We start from the raw sequence: 17424 nt of genomic DNA, 5'->3' as shown, positions 1-17424 counted from the left end.
TTGTAATTTTATTGAATTGCTTATTCATTCTTTGATATTGTGTTTTAATAGTATTATAAATCTGTTTTATGTCTGATAGGAGCCTCATTGTAAACTGATATAACAGATAATATGGCAATTCACCATAAAAATTCTAAACCAAAAATGCAGATCAGAACGCAAAGAAGCACTTTAATTCATTCTGGGTTTCTTTTCATTTTATTTTTTAATTATTTTTCATGTTCTGGTTGCCATCTGTTGATAAAAGATGGTTGTACAAAACTCACAGTACTACACAATGGGAACTTTTTTTGTACAATTCTATTCATAAAAAAGAGGAAAAACAGTATAAAAGCATTGCCCCTCTCTAGACTAAGGATCATTAGCTGGTTCATTGTATAGACTGATATAAATTATCTACTTTTGGAACTAAATCTCTCTCTATTTTTTTGCACAAGATACTTATTTTGGGTAATTTTTAGTATCATGAATAATAGAACAAAAAATTCACTTTCTGCAATGTCTTCTATTATTCTTATTCTTTTATTTAAAACAATGTAAAGCGATTATGACAAAAGATGTTATCAACACATAGAGCAATTATTTTTATAAACCACCTTCTGCTCAGAAACTTAGCAGAAAGTTCATTCAATATAGCATGCAAGCCTGCCATCTCAAAAAAAAAAAAAACTCTGTAAAAACCTCTGTTAACAAGAGCCCATAGCGAAGGAAAGCCTCTAACCTGACCAGCACTAGCCTGACAAATGCATAATCCTGAAAGCACAACTCAAACATGAAAGTGCAGCCAGACCCCGAGCCCTTCCTTGCAGAGTATCTGTAGCCCTCACGCACAAAGCTACACCTCCACATTGCCAACCATGTAGCTGAACACATATGAATGTGTCCATACATGCTCTTTACAATTTGTGTTTTGTTTGTACTGAACATTTGATCTAAAAATAGATGTATTTTCCTCATGAACAAATGCTTTTCTTAAGGCAGAAAATAAGTGGTATCATGTCTGCAGAAGTAATATGTTATTAACATGAAAACAACAAGAAAAGTACCTCTTGTAAAACGTACTGAAGAACAATGCTTGGCAACAGGTTGAGGACTACTTGGTTTTCGTAAGATTTCTAAAAGTAACCAGTCGTGCTGTCACTAAAGAAACACCGCTGAGAAAGCGACAGAAATGTGCCCACAAATATTAAAGAAATTTATTTTTCAATCTTCTAAAAAGAACTGTTTTCAGGAGGAAAAAAAAAAAAAAAAGGAAGTCAAATATTTATTCACCATTGAAGCACCAGAGCAAACTTACAAACAAACAAAAACGCAAACTAAAAAATGCACCACTTTCGGATTACCAAAACAGCGTATATTAAAGTGTGCGATGGCTGAATTCACACGCAGGGACAGGGAGGCACTAAGCATGCATGGACAGAGTGCCACGAGAGTTAAAGGCCCAATCTCTGAATTTCCAACTTACTTCTGGGTCCAACCATGACTCACGACCCACCATGACAGAGCTGGTACCGGCCCTTCAGAATGCCCCTGGATCAACAAGAGAGGAAGAGGGAGGTATCTGATGTGCATGCTACAAACCAGGAGACTCCTTGTGTGAACCACAGCTATGCAGATTAAATATATACCTTAACATAACACGTGTAATAACCTTGTTTGTAAAATACAATGACATTTTCGAAATGAGAGCCAAGAGTTTGAGAAATTTTAGAAACATTTTAGAAATGAGAGCCAAAAATAAGAGATCTGGTCTAAACACACCTCCTTGACTTCCTACAGCTTGAATTTTGTAAAAGTACATTCAAGCACAATTTAAAGACATCATCCAAGGTATTATTGCTGCTTTATGTTAACGCAGTAAGAGCCACAGGGCTTTACTTGATTTGAATACAAGTGGAAGGGGTTTTAAGACAGCAGAGCACTGATACCCCCACTGCCTGCAGACCCTGCCTGGAGCCAGCCGAGCATTTGTGGAAGCTCTCTACAGATCTGTAACACACACACACGCAGACACACACACACTCACTCACTCTAACACACTCGTGCAACTTCCAGCAGAGCTGATGCAAGTCCAACATGCAAGCCAACTCCAGGATAAGACAAAAAAACGTGTACTGTTGATCTAAGTAACTCCAGGAGCCCTCCACAGCTATTAAAGTCCATCACATACAATACTAACAAGAGCAAATAGCCAGGCAACCTACGTGACTGTATCTTGATACATCACACAATAGCTTCATTTGCTTTAATGTAATACATTACAAAGGCAGCACACAAGTTAACATTAGTCAACAACATAATGGACAGATAAGTGTCTCACCACGGTTAAGAACATACCCAGGTTCCATTATAAGCTCTATTTTTAGTCCCTCCTTTGCTCCCTCTCCGCAAATTGTATGAACAGCAAAATTGGTCTGCTTGAAAATACAAGGCTTAAGTCAAAGGAAAAAATGTTCCTGAGAAATCATGGAAAAAAAATGGACAACTTACTTCAAATTAGACATCACTCTGGATTCTGCAATAAAATTGTGAGGACACCAGGGGAATGCACAATTTTCCATTTGAAACCTAGCTACAATTCACCTTAAGGTTCTTCCCTGGAAAAGCAGTTTTTCCTTATTTGATATTGAAAAAGTCTGCTTTTTGGATGCTGAGAGGTCCTGCCTTCTAGCCTCATTTTTTAGCCTTTTTTCTACAAGTCCTGACCATCACTGGGAGCAACAAGCACGTTCCAAAATAACAGGCAACTGCTTTTTCCCTGCTGCCAAATACTCAAGTTACTTTTGGGTTCACTGAAAGTTAACTTAAATACAGAGCTATTTAGCAAAGTTTTCTCGATTAAAGCCACCACTGTACTTTACCAAAGTGGTAAAGTTTACCCCAGAAGTTTCTCTCTATACCAAGGTAATTACGTGGTGATTCTTACAAATGAATGAAGGCAAAATCATTTTCAATATATAGTTGTTTTTTTCTTTCCTTTTTTTTTTCCCTAAGTATAAGCACAAAAACACATAGTTCCATTTTATTACCAAGAGGTTGAAAATTTGTTGAGTCCCTTTTATTTCCCCTAAAATATAAGCTACTGGGCAAGAAAAAAGTCTTTTCCAATGGTATTACAACTAAGAATAGAAACTTTCAAACCTATGAAAATAACTAAAAGAAACTTTAAACAAAGAAAAGAGATAAGAGTTTAGCTGTGGTATTTGCTGTGTCCTCCACAGAAAGCTTAAAGAGTATGCTTCATGAATTATACAAAAATTGAATTAAAAAAATAAAATAGTTTTACGTTACTACAGTCAGAAATCTAAGAAAACCCTACCACAGATACAAGCTTGTGAGACAGCAGTAAAAAACTTGGAGTCCAGATTCTCGAGTTTATTCCAAGATCTGATTTCCTCTGACTTCAGCCAACACATTTCATCCCCATCACCTTCTCCTTCTCTAGGACTGTAATGATTGCAGTAACCAAGAAGCACCATTATACACCTTTGGGTCAAGTTCCCTGTGGGTTTAAAAGCAGCTCCACTGGTTTTAATGGCATGCATACTAATGTAGAATCTGGCTTTCGTATCATGATGTTATAATTAATTAATTCACACTTAAGAACTTCTCTGTGAGCATCTGCAGCAATAAGCTACACAAGTGCAGTTATTGTTGACATACTGAAAGGACCTAGAAAAAAAAAAAAGAAAAAAAGCACTACACTGTACGCATAACCTGCAACTGCTACATGTGGCCTTCTCTCGCCAAAAAACATGCGGATCCCCTCACACTCAGCGTTGGAAATGCGGGTCCTCACCAACTCGAGGCAACACCTTGTCAAGGCTTCCTGTGACACCGAGGACACGGGCCAGGCCCGCTCTCCACAGCCAGGCCCCAGCTCCGGCCATGGCCCCGTGCCAACATCCTCACACAAGCCAGGCCGTCCTGTTCAAAACTGCCCCGCATGCTTTACTCTCACAATGCCCGCGGCAAGCACTGGAACACAATGGTTCATGAAAATCAAGGTCTTTTTATAAACGTGAACATAATCATTTGTCTGAAACTAGTAAACCTCACCTTTATTTGTATAGTTTTTGCAAGTTTGCCTTTTTCCTTTGACATTGGGATTTTCAAAGGCAGCTAGAAGTGCCTAATTCTAAGTGAAATTAAAATGAAATTTGAGTACCAAAATCCTTTAGAATTGGCTAAAAACAACAGCAGCCAGCACAGGATTTTCAAACTGTTTTCTTCCAAGCTTCAGCCAAGATTCACAGCCAGGTAATAAGCCCCTTGGTATGGCAAGGAAACCCCGTAGCATGCTTTGGGCACCATCAAAATACTGCCCCTCGCCTCAAATGTGACGTTATATAAACTGTTTCTCATTTTTATTTTTAGTAAGGAAGAAAAAGAAGTAATATTTTGAGAGGTTAAAATAATGTTGACTAAGTTATCCTGCAAGCTCTTCACAGGGCAAGGCCTGCACCCTCACATGCTCCTCAAGTGCATTTCATACCATGAGACCCTCGCTCCACACAGGGCCCCCAGTCACTGCTGCCATAAAAATAATGAACAACTCCAAGTTCAAACACAAATAATTGTCCTAATACCCTCCACTCCATCTTGACACATGACATCAAAGGAAACATAAGAAATAATGTAAAATAACTGCTGTTAATTTCTATGTGTAGTCCATTACATTCGCACATAGCATTACTCATATGGCATCAATTTCATATCTTTCAGACACTACAGGTTCAAAGAAAAGTGGAGAGGTAGGAAAAGGGATGAAGTTTATTAAACAAGGGCTGTATTTGCTTTTGGTGAAAAATATGTCGTATTACTCATTTAGCAGATCAGGAAGAATGTAAAGCTCTGGGGGTATGCAAAGAACGATCCCAGATAAATGAGCTGATTCTGACATTTTAGTGTTAGAAAAAGCAAAGAAATCATAATTTTATGAGAGTATTTCTCTCACAGGAATGGTTAAAAAAACGCTGATGAGATGTCCCTAAACATTACACAGACATCATCAATTACCTGTTCTTTGAAAAAGAATAATTAAATCGTAATTCTTGAACATTATTTGCCAAAAGCTGAAAATATTATTTCCAGTCACCTACTGCACTCCATGCTGTGCAGAGACACCCTTAACAGTATTTGCCTTGCAGTAGCTGTACAAGAGTATTGCAGCACTGACCATTTTGTAAGCATCCCTTTGTACCTGTAACAATAGCAAGTTCAGACAGAGCACTGCGGTACAAATTAAATACCCACATTTAATCTATTTAAGCTGTGAGACATAATCACTGAAAAAAGAAAGTAAAGCCTCTAGTATACCGAAGAAAATAATCCTAAATAGCTTTGTCTCTATGAAATACATATCCTATAATATAAGAATTTTGTAGTGGTATCTTACACACTAAGATCCCCTGTTGGAAACAGAATTAGAGAAGCATTCGAAACAGAAGCAATTCTGAAAAAATATTTTTTTCTTACAATACTATCCCTATTTTAAAAGTAGTTCACAAAACACTTCCTGAAACAAAGGAAGCCAAAATAGTATTAGTGTATCCTTCTAGAAAGATTAACCTGCAACATATCCCAGTGTCTGAAATCAAACATCTGCATTATTTGATCTAATGCTATTAATAAACACGAAAGCTCTGGCACCTGTAAGAGAGTGAAAAATGGAACACAGAAGTATCTTTTAATTAAATATATTAATGGTAAAGATACTTCAGTGACGGATTTTTTTTTTTTTTAATTGGCCATAGACTAAATATATACTAAAGTAACTTTCAATTATTTCAATATATATTCAGGTAACTTTTCTGATTTATTTGTTTACAATCTTGCTTACTCCCTGCGGTCTTAGCTATTGTGGTGTATCAGCAGGTAGACAATCATGCTACAGAGGAGAGGACAGAGAAGCAGTAGGGCAACTTTTCAACCACCCAACGAAAACCGTGCAAAACCCATTTTGGAAACACATGGCACAGTTGAAGATCTTTAGCTTTGTGAAACTGCATCTGCTCGTGAAAGGAGTCAACGGTAAGGTAGCCCTTTTCCTGGGCGTGATCTGACGTGACACGTGCCATAAACTCAGGTGGGTGACAATGCTGGCAAAAACCATGTGAAATGCCCTCCTCCCTCCTGCACACTTTCCAGCCTCTGCTGGTGGCCAGGCAGGGAGGCAGGGCACCGGGCATGTGGCAGGGACGGATGCTCATAGTGGCCTGACTGCTGGTACCCTCAGCCTCTGTGGGCTGGGACAACAGCCACCGGCTCCTGCTCCCAGCAGCTGCAAACACAGGTCTGTGCATGGCAGTGATTTTTGCAAGGACCATGGATGCATCCCACGGTTTTCAGCAGGACAGAGAAAAAAAAAATCCTTAATACAAAATACAGAGAAAATATGTACTAATCGGCTACCAATTCTATTCTGTTAATGAAACCTGTGTTTTGAAGAGATGAAGAACATGGAGTTCACTAGTATTATAATGTTAGACTGTTCTTGGCCGTTTAACTGATTTAGTGATCTAACCAGTGAAAAAGCATGAGTTCATTTAGTGAAACGTATGTATTAGATTAACAATCAAGAAAAGGCTAAAATTAAAATGAAAAACGAGGAGAACATTAATAAGAAGAATTTTCACAGAGGAATATGCTGGTTAAAGCAGTTAGGCACTGGAAATACAGGAAACAGGTACTTCAATTTCTTGGGATCGTGCATGCTCAGGTACTGCATGGCTTGATCCCTATTTTTCAATGACAGGCTGATACATTTTCTGTCTGATCATTATGGATTTTGACAACGTCATTTTGGAACCTTGGCTACTAAGATATCAATAATTAAATGCTTTCACACTTTGCTCTTGTAGATACTGGCAACTTATCTTTGTCCTCTGCAGAAGCTAATAGTGTAATGGGCAAAACATCAAGAATAATTAAGGAAAATGCTGGTATAAACTCCATCAGAAAAAAAAAAATACAACTTTGTGCATGGCTCCTGCTTAAAATCTCACATCCTGCACTTAATTTTAAATTTAAAATATTTCTCTCTGGTACCTCTTAACTGTGTTTTGTCTGTGTGTAGAGAAAGAAGTACATACTGTAATTAATGGTTTAATAGCCTCTACATGTACTCTCATTTCATAGTTAAAAAAATAACTGGCTGAAACAGCAGTAGCCTGTTACAAGAAGCATCCCTCCCCTTCTGTCTTTTTCTGTAGAAATGCTCACTGTAATGCAGTACTGCTGAAAGTCGAAGGCCTTGATCTGCAGAAAAGATACTGCAACTTAGTGACATATCAGAGAGCAGGGGAGGGAGGGGAAGAATTAATTTTAAAGAGCAAAAAGTCTATTTTACACCTGTAGGTGTAGTCTACCCTCCAACTGGGAAGCTCACAGAGGGCAATTCTAGGAGGAGAGAATTCCCTTCCTAGGGGCACCAGACTCTAGAGGAGATAGCAGAATTAAAAGACCATGTAATAGGACAACTTTATTACAAAAACTACTGATATCTTGATACTGTCACTGTGAGAAACCAAGGCAGAACAGATTCATTTGGCTGAACAGTGGATGCAGCTTTATACAAATGATTAATACTTGGCAACCCCCCTCTACTTGGCGTGTCACCAGCAAACTCAGTATACTTCCTTCCCAGCCCTCCAATGTATTTTATATAATGACAGACCAGGATCCAAGATGAGATGAAGCTCCTGTGTCCAGATCAAACACAACGAACCCTCACAACAAGAAAGTTGAACAGCCAGCTCAGCTACAGAAGTGAAGGGCACCCGGTTCTGCAGTAGACGTCCAACCCTGCAGCTGAAACACACAGAGCATCCCTGTCGCATTGTCAGTCTTTTCTAAGGCTTGAGATACACTTGTAGGAATGTTCAAAAATCACAGAGGATTTTTGTTGTTGTTTAAAAAAAAAATCAGAACCAAAAAGCCCCATCGAACAAATTAACAATACCTTGTAGTACACCTTTTACATAATCCCAGCAAAGACCCAAGCATATCTACATAACCAGGCGAGAACTGAAGCACAACAACTGTTCTGTAATATTCCTGGAGAGGGCAAATCTTCAGCTACAAAATTACAGGAATCTGAACCTGCATTACACATCCCAGAAATAAGGAACAGAAATGGGGAGCCAAGTTGAGCTGAGGACAAGACGAGCAGCGCAGTCGCTTTCCACCTGACCTGCTGCCTACCTGCAGCCACCCAGAGGGCTGGCGGACACTTCCACCCCCTGGCCCCACAGCCGCTGCCCTGTGCTCACCATCAAGTGCCAGCAGGAGCTGGAAGACTTTAATAACTCCTGTTCTACACATTCAGAACAAAGGAAGCTAAACATTACCTGCTCTGTGCAGAGTGGCTCCCTTTCAGATAATCAGTGGCACATTGCTGCACATCCTTCTTTTTAAAATGTATATTTACATTATTTACACAGAAATACTTTTCAGTGGCTGTACATAACAATTCAATGTTCAAGTTGGTGACAAAGTTCTTACAAAAACCATATTAGCTCCACAAATGTTTATCTTTAATCTACAAATAACTACATTTGGAGAAAATGAAATGCTGCCTTTTCATCATTAAATTATGCAAGACTTGCAATCTTCATGAGTAAATTTGTTGCAATGAAAACGGACATCTTGGTATGAATTACAAAGGACTGGAAAATCTGAAGTAGAAATAAGCCACCAAAAAACTAAGAGAAGAAATATTACAGGAACCAGTATGTCAACCCTAATTGTGTAATTACTTTTTGGCTTGGTCATATAAGCTAGAAGCAAGGAACAAGAGACAATGGTAATTTCTTACTGCTGAAATGAAGGTGTCAAACTGTCTTGTATGCTCTGTGTGCTCTAAGCTACAGTTTACATTTATATCATGTTACTTCAATTACAATCTTAAGAGACTTGAATACTCCAGCCATATTAGGCCAGTATTCATAAATGTTAAACGTGCACACTACCAGTTGTTTGTGTAAATACATCTTTATATATGTGCTTGTTATTGAAATTCTACTGCATAGATCATTTGTTTGAAAAAGAAACTAATGCTTTTAAACAAAAGCGTACATTTTTAATAAATGTTCTAAAGTTGCATTGTTCTATTCCTTTTCCTGAGGAATTTAAAAGATTCACAAATGTCAGTCAGTTAACATCTGGAGCCATGTGAAATACAATAAAAAACACAGTAATACTTCTGGGCCTGATTCTGACAATCTCAGTCACAGTACACCAATGCCAGCGATAACCTTATTTACAAGAAGCGACAAAATGTGAACATGCAGAATTTTGCCTGTAATGTGACTTGTCCAAAGTCAAAGCAGAGGCAAAAATACAATTAAAAACCCTGACCTCTGGTTTACACTGCATTCTTTATACTTACGCATTAAATGTGGAGACATGAATCTGCACCGTTCCCATACAACAGGGCAAGTCATTAGCTGTCTTTTTCAAAAGCAGCCCAAAGCAATCTTTATGCTACTGCACATTATTGTCACTTTATTTTATAAGTTATTTGTTTTCATTTCTTCAATTTTTCTCTTGTGGGATTGACTCCTGGTACAGTACTGACAGATGTGTGTGTTAGAGGAGCTAACTTTACTCTTTGGTAGACAGACAGAAATCAATGAAACAAAGACTGCTTTACAGTAAATAATCAGAATAGAAGATGTAAGTGAAACAAATGTTAAAAACTGAAACTGAGAACATACAGAGTGAGCACTTGTGTGTATACTCAAAGCCACACATGGGTATTAGTATCATCTCAACTAAATACGATAAAACTTCTGTTCTAAGCCACATTATCATATGTTTTATAGACACCACACAGTTTTCTACAACTCATTTTAGGAATTTTTTTTTAGCTATTTTAATTGGACTATTGTCAAATACTTTACTTATGCACAGAACTGTGATAAGATTTAAAAGAAGAAAAAAATGCTATAAGTAATATATGCTACAAAATTACTTAATATGTCTTTTTACACACAAATGATAAGGCTAGTTAATATCAGAGCTACTTATGAGTCTAAAAAAGTTCCGAGTACTTCTTGTTGACTGCTTCTCAACTGACTTGGGCTTTAAGTGGCATAACTGAGGGTGGGGGGAAATCGGTATTTACGGGAAGAAGTGAAAAACTTGCCCGTGATGCAGATGAGCAATTACTGAAATGGCAAGTATCTGAAGCTCTTTACAAGCTGCTGTATGAAGATTACTCCCAGGACAATAGCAAATTAGGAGGTTCCCATTTTAATAAATTACACAGGTACATTATAAAGATTCTGTTGAAAAATATTGCACTCATGTATATACATGAGGATATATTATTATACATCTGCATAAGGAGAGAGATCGTTCTACCACCTCATAGGAATTATGCTTCCTGTTACACGCATGTATAAAGTATAGAATATGTTTGTTTGTATATTGTCCGGGAAGCACTGTTTTCAGAAGAGTAAACCCTGTTCAGCAATCACATGAGTAGTCTTGATGTAGTTAAGTGATAGATAAGGGCCATACTATTTATCTGCAAAAATACATAAGTGAATGACCTAAGAAGTAAAATTTTAAAGTGTTTCAGTAAATGTATTTTCCTGAAATTGTCTAAAATTAGGCTTAACAATATGCCATAATTAACTGAAGAAAATTTCAATGAATTAAAATAAGACTTGTGATTCTGTGCAAATATCTGAAAAAAAAAAAACCAGTTCAATTTACATACAGTATGCAGAATCTGTTCATCTTTGATTTCAGAACTAGAGACAAATGTAGCTTTTTGTAAAGAGTAAGGCCAGGTTTTGAACTGAGACTCAGATGCAAATATTGACATGAACAGAAGCCTTATCCACAAGATCCAAAACCCGTTTTGGCTCATTTTTACCTAGCTTCCTCAATCTTTAGCATAGGATATGAGTAATTGTGACAACTGTAACATTAGCCATTTTGGCCTTCTTTAGACTTTTTCCTTTTTGTCTGTTTCACAGAGAACTTGATGAGGATTTTTTGTTTGCTTTCTTTCCTTTTCAGTGTAGAATCATTTGACCAGTAAAAGTATTCTTTTTTTCTTTGCAGCTGTTTAACCTCCACTTTAGTTCTTGAATTGTAAAACTTAAAAAGGAGACCCCTTCCTTCCACAAGTTAAAAAGACAAGTTCATTTTCCTTAAACTGCCTTCATCTTCTATTGAAGGACTGATCATAGACCAGATATTGCTAAACCATTGCAAAGGGTAAGAATATACAGCAAAACAAAATATTTAATTATAAACTCTACCTCAAAAGAATCACCTACACATCACTGTTTAATTACAAAACTGTGTATGTAAGCATTAATTCTCTGAATTCTCTTGTAAGATATCCCCCCCCCCCCAACCATTTTATAGCTTGAAAACATAGTTATATAAAAATCTGTGACTTCCCTGGGAATTCCAAGAAAATTCAGGAATTCCTAACTCACAGCATTATCACAGAATCATAAATTACTTTTTCTTAAATCCGCAATCACTCACATTACCAAGAAGATGTAAAAATAGGAAAGTTCAAAATCACACCACTTAGTACAAAAACTCACAAGCTCAGTATTTTAAGCCTTGCTTCCAGGGGCAAGCTGCATAGCTGCCACTTTCACAAGCACATCAGCCCAAGACTGACCCATGCTACCTCTAGCAACATAACCATGACATGGTAGCAATGTTCTGATACCTGTGCATAGATACAGATGAAAATTCCCTCTTCCAGACTCCTTCAAAACGGTGGGATAACTAAAAACACAGGTAACACTAACATTTTACTTCCTTAAGTAGTTTTATTCTATCTCAGGAAAAAGAAAGCAAAACATTATACCAGTATTATCTACGACCCCAACCTCCTTTGGCTGGCAATTAACAGACCCACTAACATCTAGCTACACTCTCCTAAAAATTGAGTGTTCTGGATTTGTTCATGTGTAGGAAAGACCTCAAGTGCATTTTCCTGGGAACAAACATGAAAGAAAGCAAAAAGTTTTAAAGACTGCTGGTAGGGAACCGTGTATCTCACTGAGTGCCACTGTGCTCATACACTTCATAAAATATATGTTGGCAAATCATTAGTACAGTAAACGGACTTATGCCAGATTTATGAAAATACCTAAGGAATCTAATCTCTCACTTTTATACACGTGTATAAAAGTCAGGCTCTCTCGAACCATGTACCCCTTCTAGTTTTGACACTTTAATTCAGCTTATGTTTTCAAATTTTGGATCCATTATAGACATGCAATAAATATATTACTACTTAAGGTACATAGAACTATATAAACTTCCAAATACCAGCATTTACCAGATGCTTCTCACTAAAGACAGGTCTTACAAAATTATATTTGCTAAGCAGGCCCTAGAAAATAGGAGAACCTGAAATTCAAAGAATGAATTTGTGAAAATTTGTTAGCATAAACAGTTTGAACACACACATATATATATATAATATATCTAGACATGCCTGCCTTCAGGCTAAACAAGATAATACAGCAAATATCAGAGGTTTAGGTACCAATCTAAAACTGCATCCTCGTAAGGGAATTTTTTTAACAGTGCTGCTGACGGACTTGAGGTGCCATTGGAGGCTACAGCCACAACAGAGCTTTAAGGAAGTATTTGTGTAAAATATTCTCGTGTTCTACAATTGGTGGGTTTTGGTTCACTGTCAAATTAGCATCTTTTTTTGTTTTGTTTTGTTTTTCATAGCTCTTAATAGCTTGTACATCATTCTTCTGCCTTTGTCACTGATATTGCATGTCTGCCTTGATCTTATATTTTAATGTAATTTACATACATACAAGCACCAAAGAATAATAGTAATAATAATAATACAGCGTGGTATGGCTATAATGCAACTTCAAACTTCAAGACTGCAGCTGTAATTGATGTTTTGTCTTTGTTTGCCGTGTTTTGTTATAATGAACAGAAGTAAAAAAAAATTCTGATCAAGATGCATTTTGAGACAATGTCATCTATTCACACAGTGGCTGAAAAAATACTAGTAGTTTTCAGAGTCCTAGCTTGCTTTTGTGTTACTCATCCTGCAGCTGCGAAATATATCAGGTACAATGCAGCCAGCACATAACTGCCTATAAGCATGCAGATTGTACCTAGTAAATTCCGATGTTTTACTGATTTTAATAGAATGTCCTTTTTAAATAGCTATGCAGGACCACCACCAAGCAAAGGGAAAAAGCTACTGCAAAAATTACAAATTTACTAGGGATCTTTTGCAAACTTAATTTACAGAAATGGAAAACAACCTTGACATATATAAAAACTATATTTTTTATTTTCCTTCAGAAATACTCCGTAGGCAAAGAGCATTTTTTCATACATAAGAATGTTTAAAATCACTGATTCAGTACAAAACTATCTCCAGAAGATAAGAACATCTGTAGTGTTCTAGCACTACAGTCTAAACACTGGGCGATAGGCCTCGCTCCTTCAGTTTTCAGTGATAATAGACAATGTGTGCCTCCTTACAATATAATCATTATAAACTTTATTATTACACTTGGTATTTCATGAGATGTCTGGCAGCCGATTGCTGAGATACAGCATAGCGTACAGTTCTCCCGCACGTTTCACGGATATTTACTGGATTCCAGTATAACCTAACCTGTTAATGCTTCTGGAATGTATAAACACTGTTAACTGCTAAATTCCTTGTATCAACATTTCAGAAATAACCATTAAGTAAGTTGGTTGCTAACTGTTGAGGAAGATTTTGATTTACTGAATAAAGTATCATCATGGGATGAAAATCAAGATCACATTTTTAGGGAGACATGACATTATCCATAACAAGATGTAATTTTGTACTGAAATTGTAAGGATAAACAGTCCGTTTTTAGAATAGAATTAATGGTCAAATATACACAATGCTGTTACCTATCAATACAGACCCTTGACTGTGATAATATTTTCTATTTATAATTTAAAACTATTATTAATAAAACTTTCTTGGCATAATTAATTATTTCTAATAATTATTCTAATTATTCTGAAACAGAACAGAATATTCCACCTGACTGAATACTATCAAACAAAACGTTCATTCCAGTTTAAGTCATCAGGATAACATCCCTCTTAAGAAAAACAACCGTTTAGCACCTACTCCCAAATCCTTAAAGGTTCTTAAGCACTTAAACATGAAAGAAAAAAAAAAAAGTGTATTACTTGAAAAGATGCTTTTTGAAAAATCCAACCAAGAAGGGTCTACTAGAGTCTGTATGTATCTACATTACACCAACAACAAGCAGAAGCGTAGCATGACGTTACTGGGTAACGCAGGGCAAGCTCTATTCTGTACTCTGATACCACAGGTATCGGTGACAGCCCTCTGCAGTCACAGTCAGTAATAGAATCGTGTTTGAATTCAACAGGTTTTGGACTGGGTCTCAACAGGAGCGAAGAGTGGAAGTGTCAGGCCGCAGCTTACTCCTAAGGACAGTCCCTAGCAGTACAGGCCACTCCATTGGCTTCAGGCAACCAACAACTCTGAATAGCTGGAAGTAAAATAACCCACAGGGAACTCTGCCACCCAGGCTGACATCCAGGAGGTGCAAGGGCACGTGGCAACACTGCCCTGGAAGCTCCCGGCTGTCCACAAAGGCCTGCCAGGAAGGGCACGGCTGGTCAGCTGGGACAGGCTCAGGGACGGACGGCCCACTTGCAGCTCCTTCCAGGCTCCACACTCCCTTGGGATAGAAGCAGGCCCAGGAAGGGAGCTCAGACCTCTCCAGCCTATACCATTTAAATTCACTTTCACTACTCCTAGCCTGCTTGACCTACTCATAACAGCTGACATAAAGCTGTTGTACCTAAGTTGCAACAGGAGTTTGGTTCAGCTAAGCAAGTTCTTAGCATGCTGGGCATGGCCTACCACACTGAGGCCTGTGAGAGCCAGCAGGAAGCTTTTCCCCTGCCGAGGTACATGCAGCAGGAGGGCCACGCACCAGCCCGGCCGGCCGAGGGCATTGTAGGGCCAGGGGAGCACAAAGCCACCTCAGTGTGCTGTAAGAGACCGACTGAGCCTGGCTCTCAGCGCCTTACAGGCCAGGCAACAACTGCTGCAGGCTCCAGGAAGACCGTAACACCTCCTTTCTCAGTGGGTTGTGTCCCACATCAATTCTATCCAAGATCCCAATTGTAACAAGGCAAATTCTTTAGGATAAGAGATTGCCATTTTAAAGTTTTGGGGGATGTCTTGCCTGGAAAGTATGGAGCTCATCAGTGATCTGACAGACCTCAATCATTACCTACTTACAGTCTTCAACCCCCCTCCAAAAAATGCATAGGGGACATCTCTGCTGGATATAAGCAGCAAAGTGTGGGAGATGCCAGAGAGCCGATATTATGACAAATTTGTACTACCGCTTCTGGGAAAGCTGTCTCACAGATTACAACTCCATTGTGTCAGGCATGATACAAACACGCAACAAAGACCCTTCTACAGCAACCCACTTCAGCAACATAACTGAACTCTGTTTTGCATGAAGCTGATAGCACAATCCACACATATTCTTTCAATTCTTGCTACAAAGCATACTAGTTATTTTATCATGAATTTTAAGTATTTTGTTTCCTTTTATCAACATTTTGGAAATTAACTTTACAAAATTTCTCTAGTGCCTACAAAAAAAAGTTCTTAATTTTACCCTAATGCAAACAAATAGTTTTGTTAACTAAAAACTACTACCAGTGAATGTCAACTAACAAAAGACGCTTTCCTTTGAGAAATGTTAAATACTTAGCTTTTTCACAACGACTGAGCACGAGTTTCAAAAGGACGATAACTTTGTTTTGTAATTTGTTTATTGCTTAATCATGAAGACCAGATTGAGCATTTGAGTCACACAATTTTGTGTTGCACGCTCCTACAACAAGAATGTGCTGTAAAATTTTATTTCTTTTTCCTTCATTAGCTTACTGCTTGCTTGACCAACTGCTTATTCAGCTAACCATCTCAAAATGAAACTAAATCACATAGCACGATTTCTCTACTGGTAGACTATTTTATACAGAAAACATATAAGCATAAGGAAATAATGCACCACTATTCTCATACATTACATCAGAGTATTTGCTAACTAATATAGATAGGAAGCATTTTATTGCAGGCCCAGAGCAAAAACAAAGGAAGACAAGGTATCCGGGGTAAATGATATATTTCCGCATATAAAAAACACTCTCACACTGTCTTTGCTGTTTCAAGTTCTACCTTCTAATTTTCAAATATTCCTCCAATAAAATTTGCAACAAGTCAGACCCAGTTAATCCACCTAGCTTACATCTCTCCATTTTACTCATTAAGTTATGGCAGTTACCAGAATTGTACTATTATGCCCAAATTATCTAACTAATTAATACAGAAATTGCAAGGTGAATTTTGGGATAAATACAAGGCAAAGCATGTCTTAATCTAAAACAACACCACAGCATACAAATGAACGAGATATTTCTATTTTGGAGACCCTACAGTAGCTTAGATGTCCACCTATCAGTCTATTTTCTTCTCGATGGCATTAGCCCTTCCCTCTGCCTTCTCCTGAACTCCAGCTCCTTTCTACCCAATTACCCCAGACATTAGAGCAAAAGTAGCACACTGCCTGATGACTTGCATCTGATTATTCTGTACTTTCAAGGCCATCTGGCTCCACTCCTGGATTATCAAGTGACATGAGTTAGTCATCTTGCACCTATGACGGTAAGACCATTATCTTTTACCCATCATTCCTGGAGAGGTATCCTAGAGAACATGCTAAACAAAACAAGATACTTTTCATACTTTACATCATATAAGTACATACAAATGTATTTCATACATTTCACTGCAATGTGGCTCAGACACTAAAGGATGTTCGCTTAGAGAACACCAGGACATCTTCCAGGCTTCAGGCTTAGCTTGCAGAAGACTTTTCGTATGCCGCTGACAAACTGAAAACTGGAGATAAGAAATATTTCTATATCACTGCACAGGCTTGTAGGACCAAAACCCTAAAGTCACTGTGCATATAAAAGATGGAACAGCAAGCAAGCTACACTGAAAGGAATAAAAAGGGCAACTAACCTTAAAAATGTGGAATAAAAAGTATCTCATATCAAAAATCTTCAGAAGTAAACACATATTCTCAATCCCTTAAGGACATAATACTCTCTAAAGACAGTGAGAAGTACTCTGGACCTCTTACAGTAAGACAGGTAGCAGTGACAAGTAGAGCCAGAGAGCTCTACTGGAAGAGGCTGGTATATCCATATGTGTGTACTGGAGAAGGGGGACGCATTATACATGTATTCGGTGCAGCTGAGCATAGGACACAGCTCAGCCAACCATGTTATCTGTATTTCCTCAGCATATTTTTCCTCAGTATACAAATATCATGCAACTCAGTGGTT

General features: G+C 37.8%; 1 protein-coding gene across 5 annotated transcripts in view; it reads right to left on the bottom strand.

Annotated features, from left to right (window-relative positions):
* TSHZ3 (teashirt zinc finger homeobox 3) overlaps positions 1 to 17424 on the bottom strand; it is a 64356-nt gene that overhangs the window by 30366 nt on the left and 16566 nt on the right. Inside the window, exon 1 of one of the 5 annotated variants that reach the window (XM_083795005.1) lies at positions 1466 to 7666. The exons of 3 other annotated variants lie outside the window; for them this stretch is intronic. In XM_083795005.1, coding sequence (XP_083651131.1) covers positions 1466 to 1481 — 16 coding nt within the window. In that variant the 5' untranslated portion in view covers positions 1482 to 7666. One more of the 5 variants, XM_083795006.1, reaches the window with a different exon arrangement.

The sequence above is a fragment of the Anser anser genome (genome assembly GCF_964211835.1).
Source record: "Anser anser genome assembly, chromosome: 11".
In the NCBI taxonomy this organism is placed as follows: Eukaryota; Metazoa; Chordata; class Aves; order Anseriformes; family Anatidae; genus Anser; species Anser anser.
The sequence above is the reverse complement of the archived record's forward strand: the minus strand, read 5'-3'. Positions and strand labels throughout refer to the sequence as shown.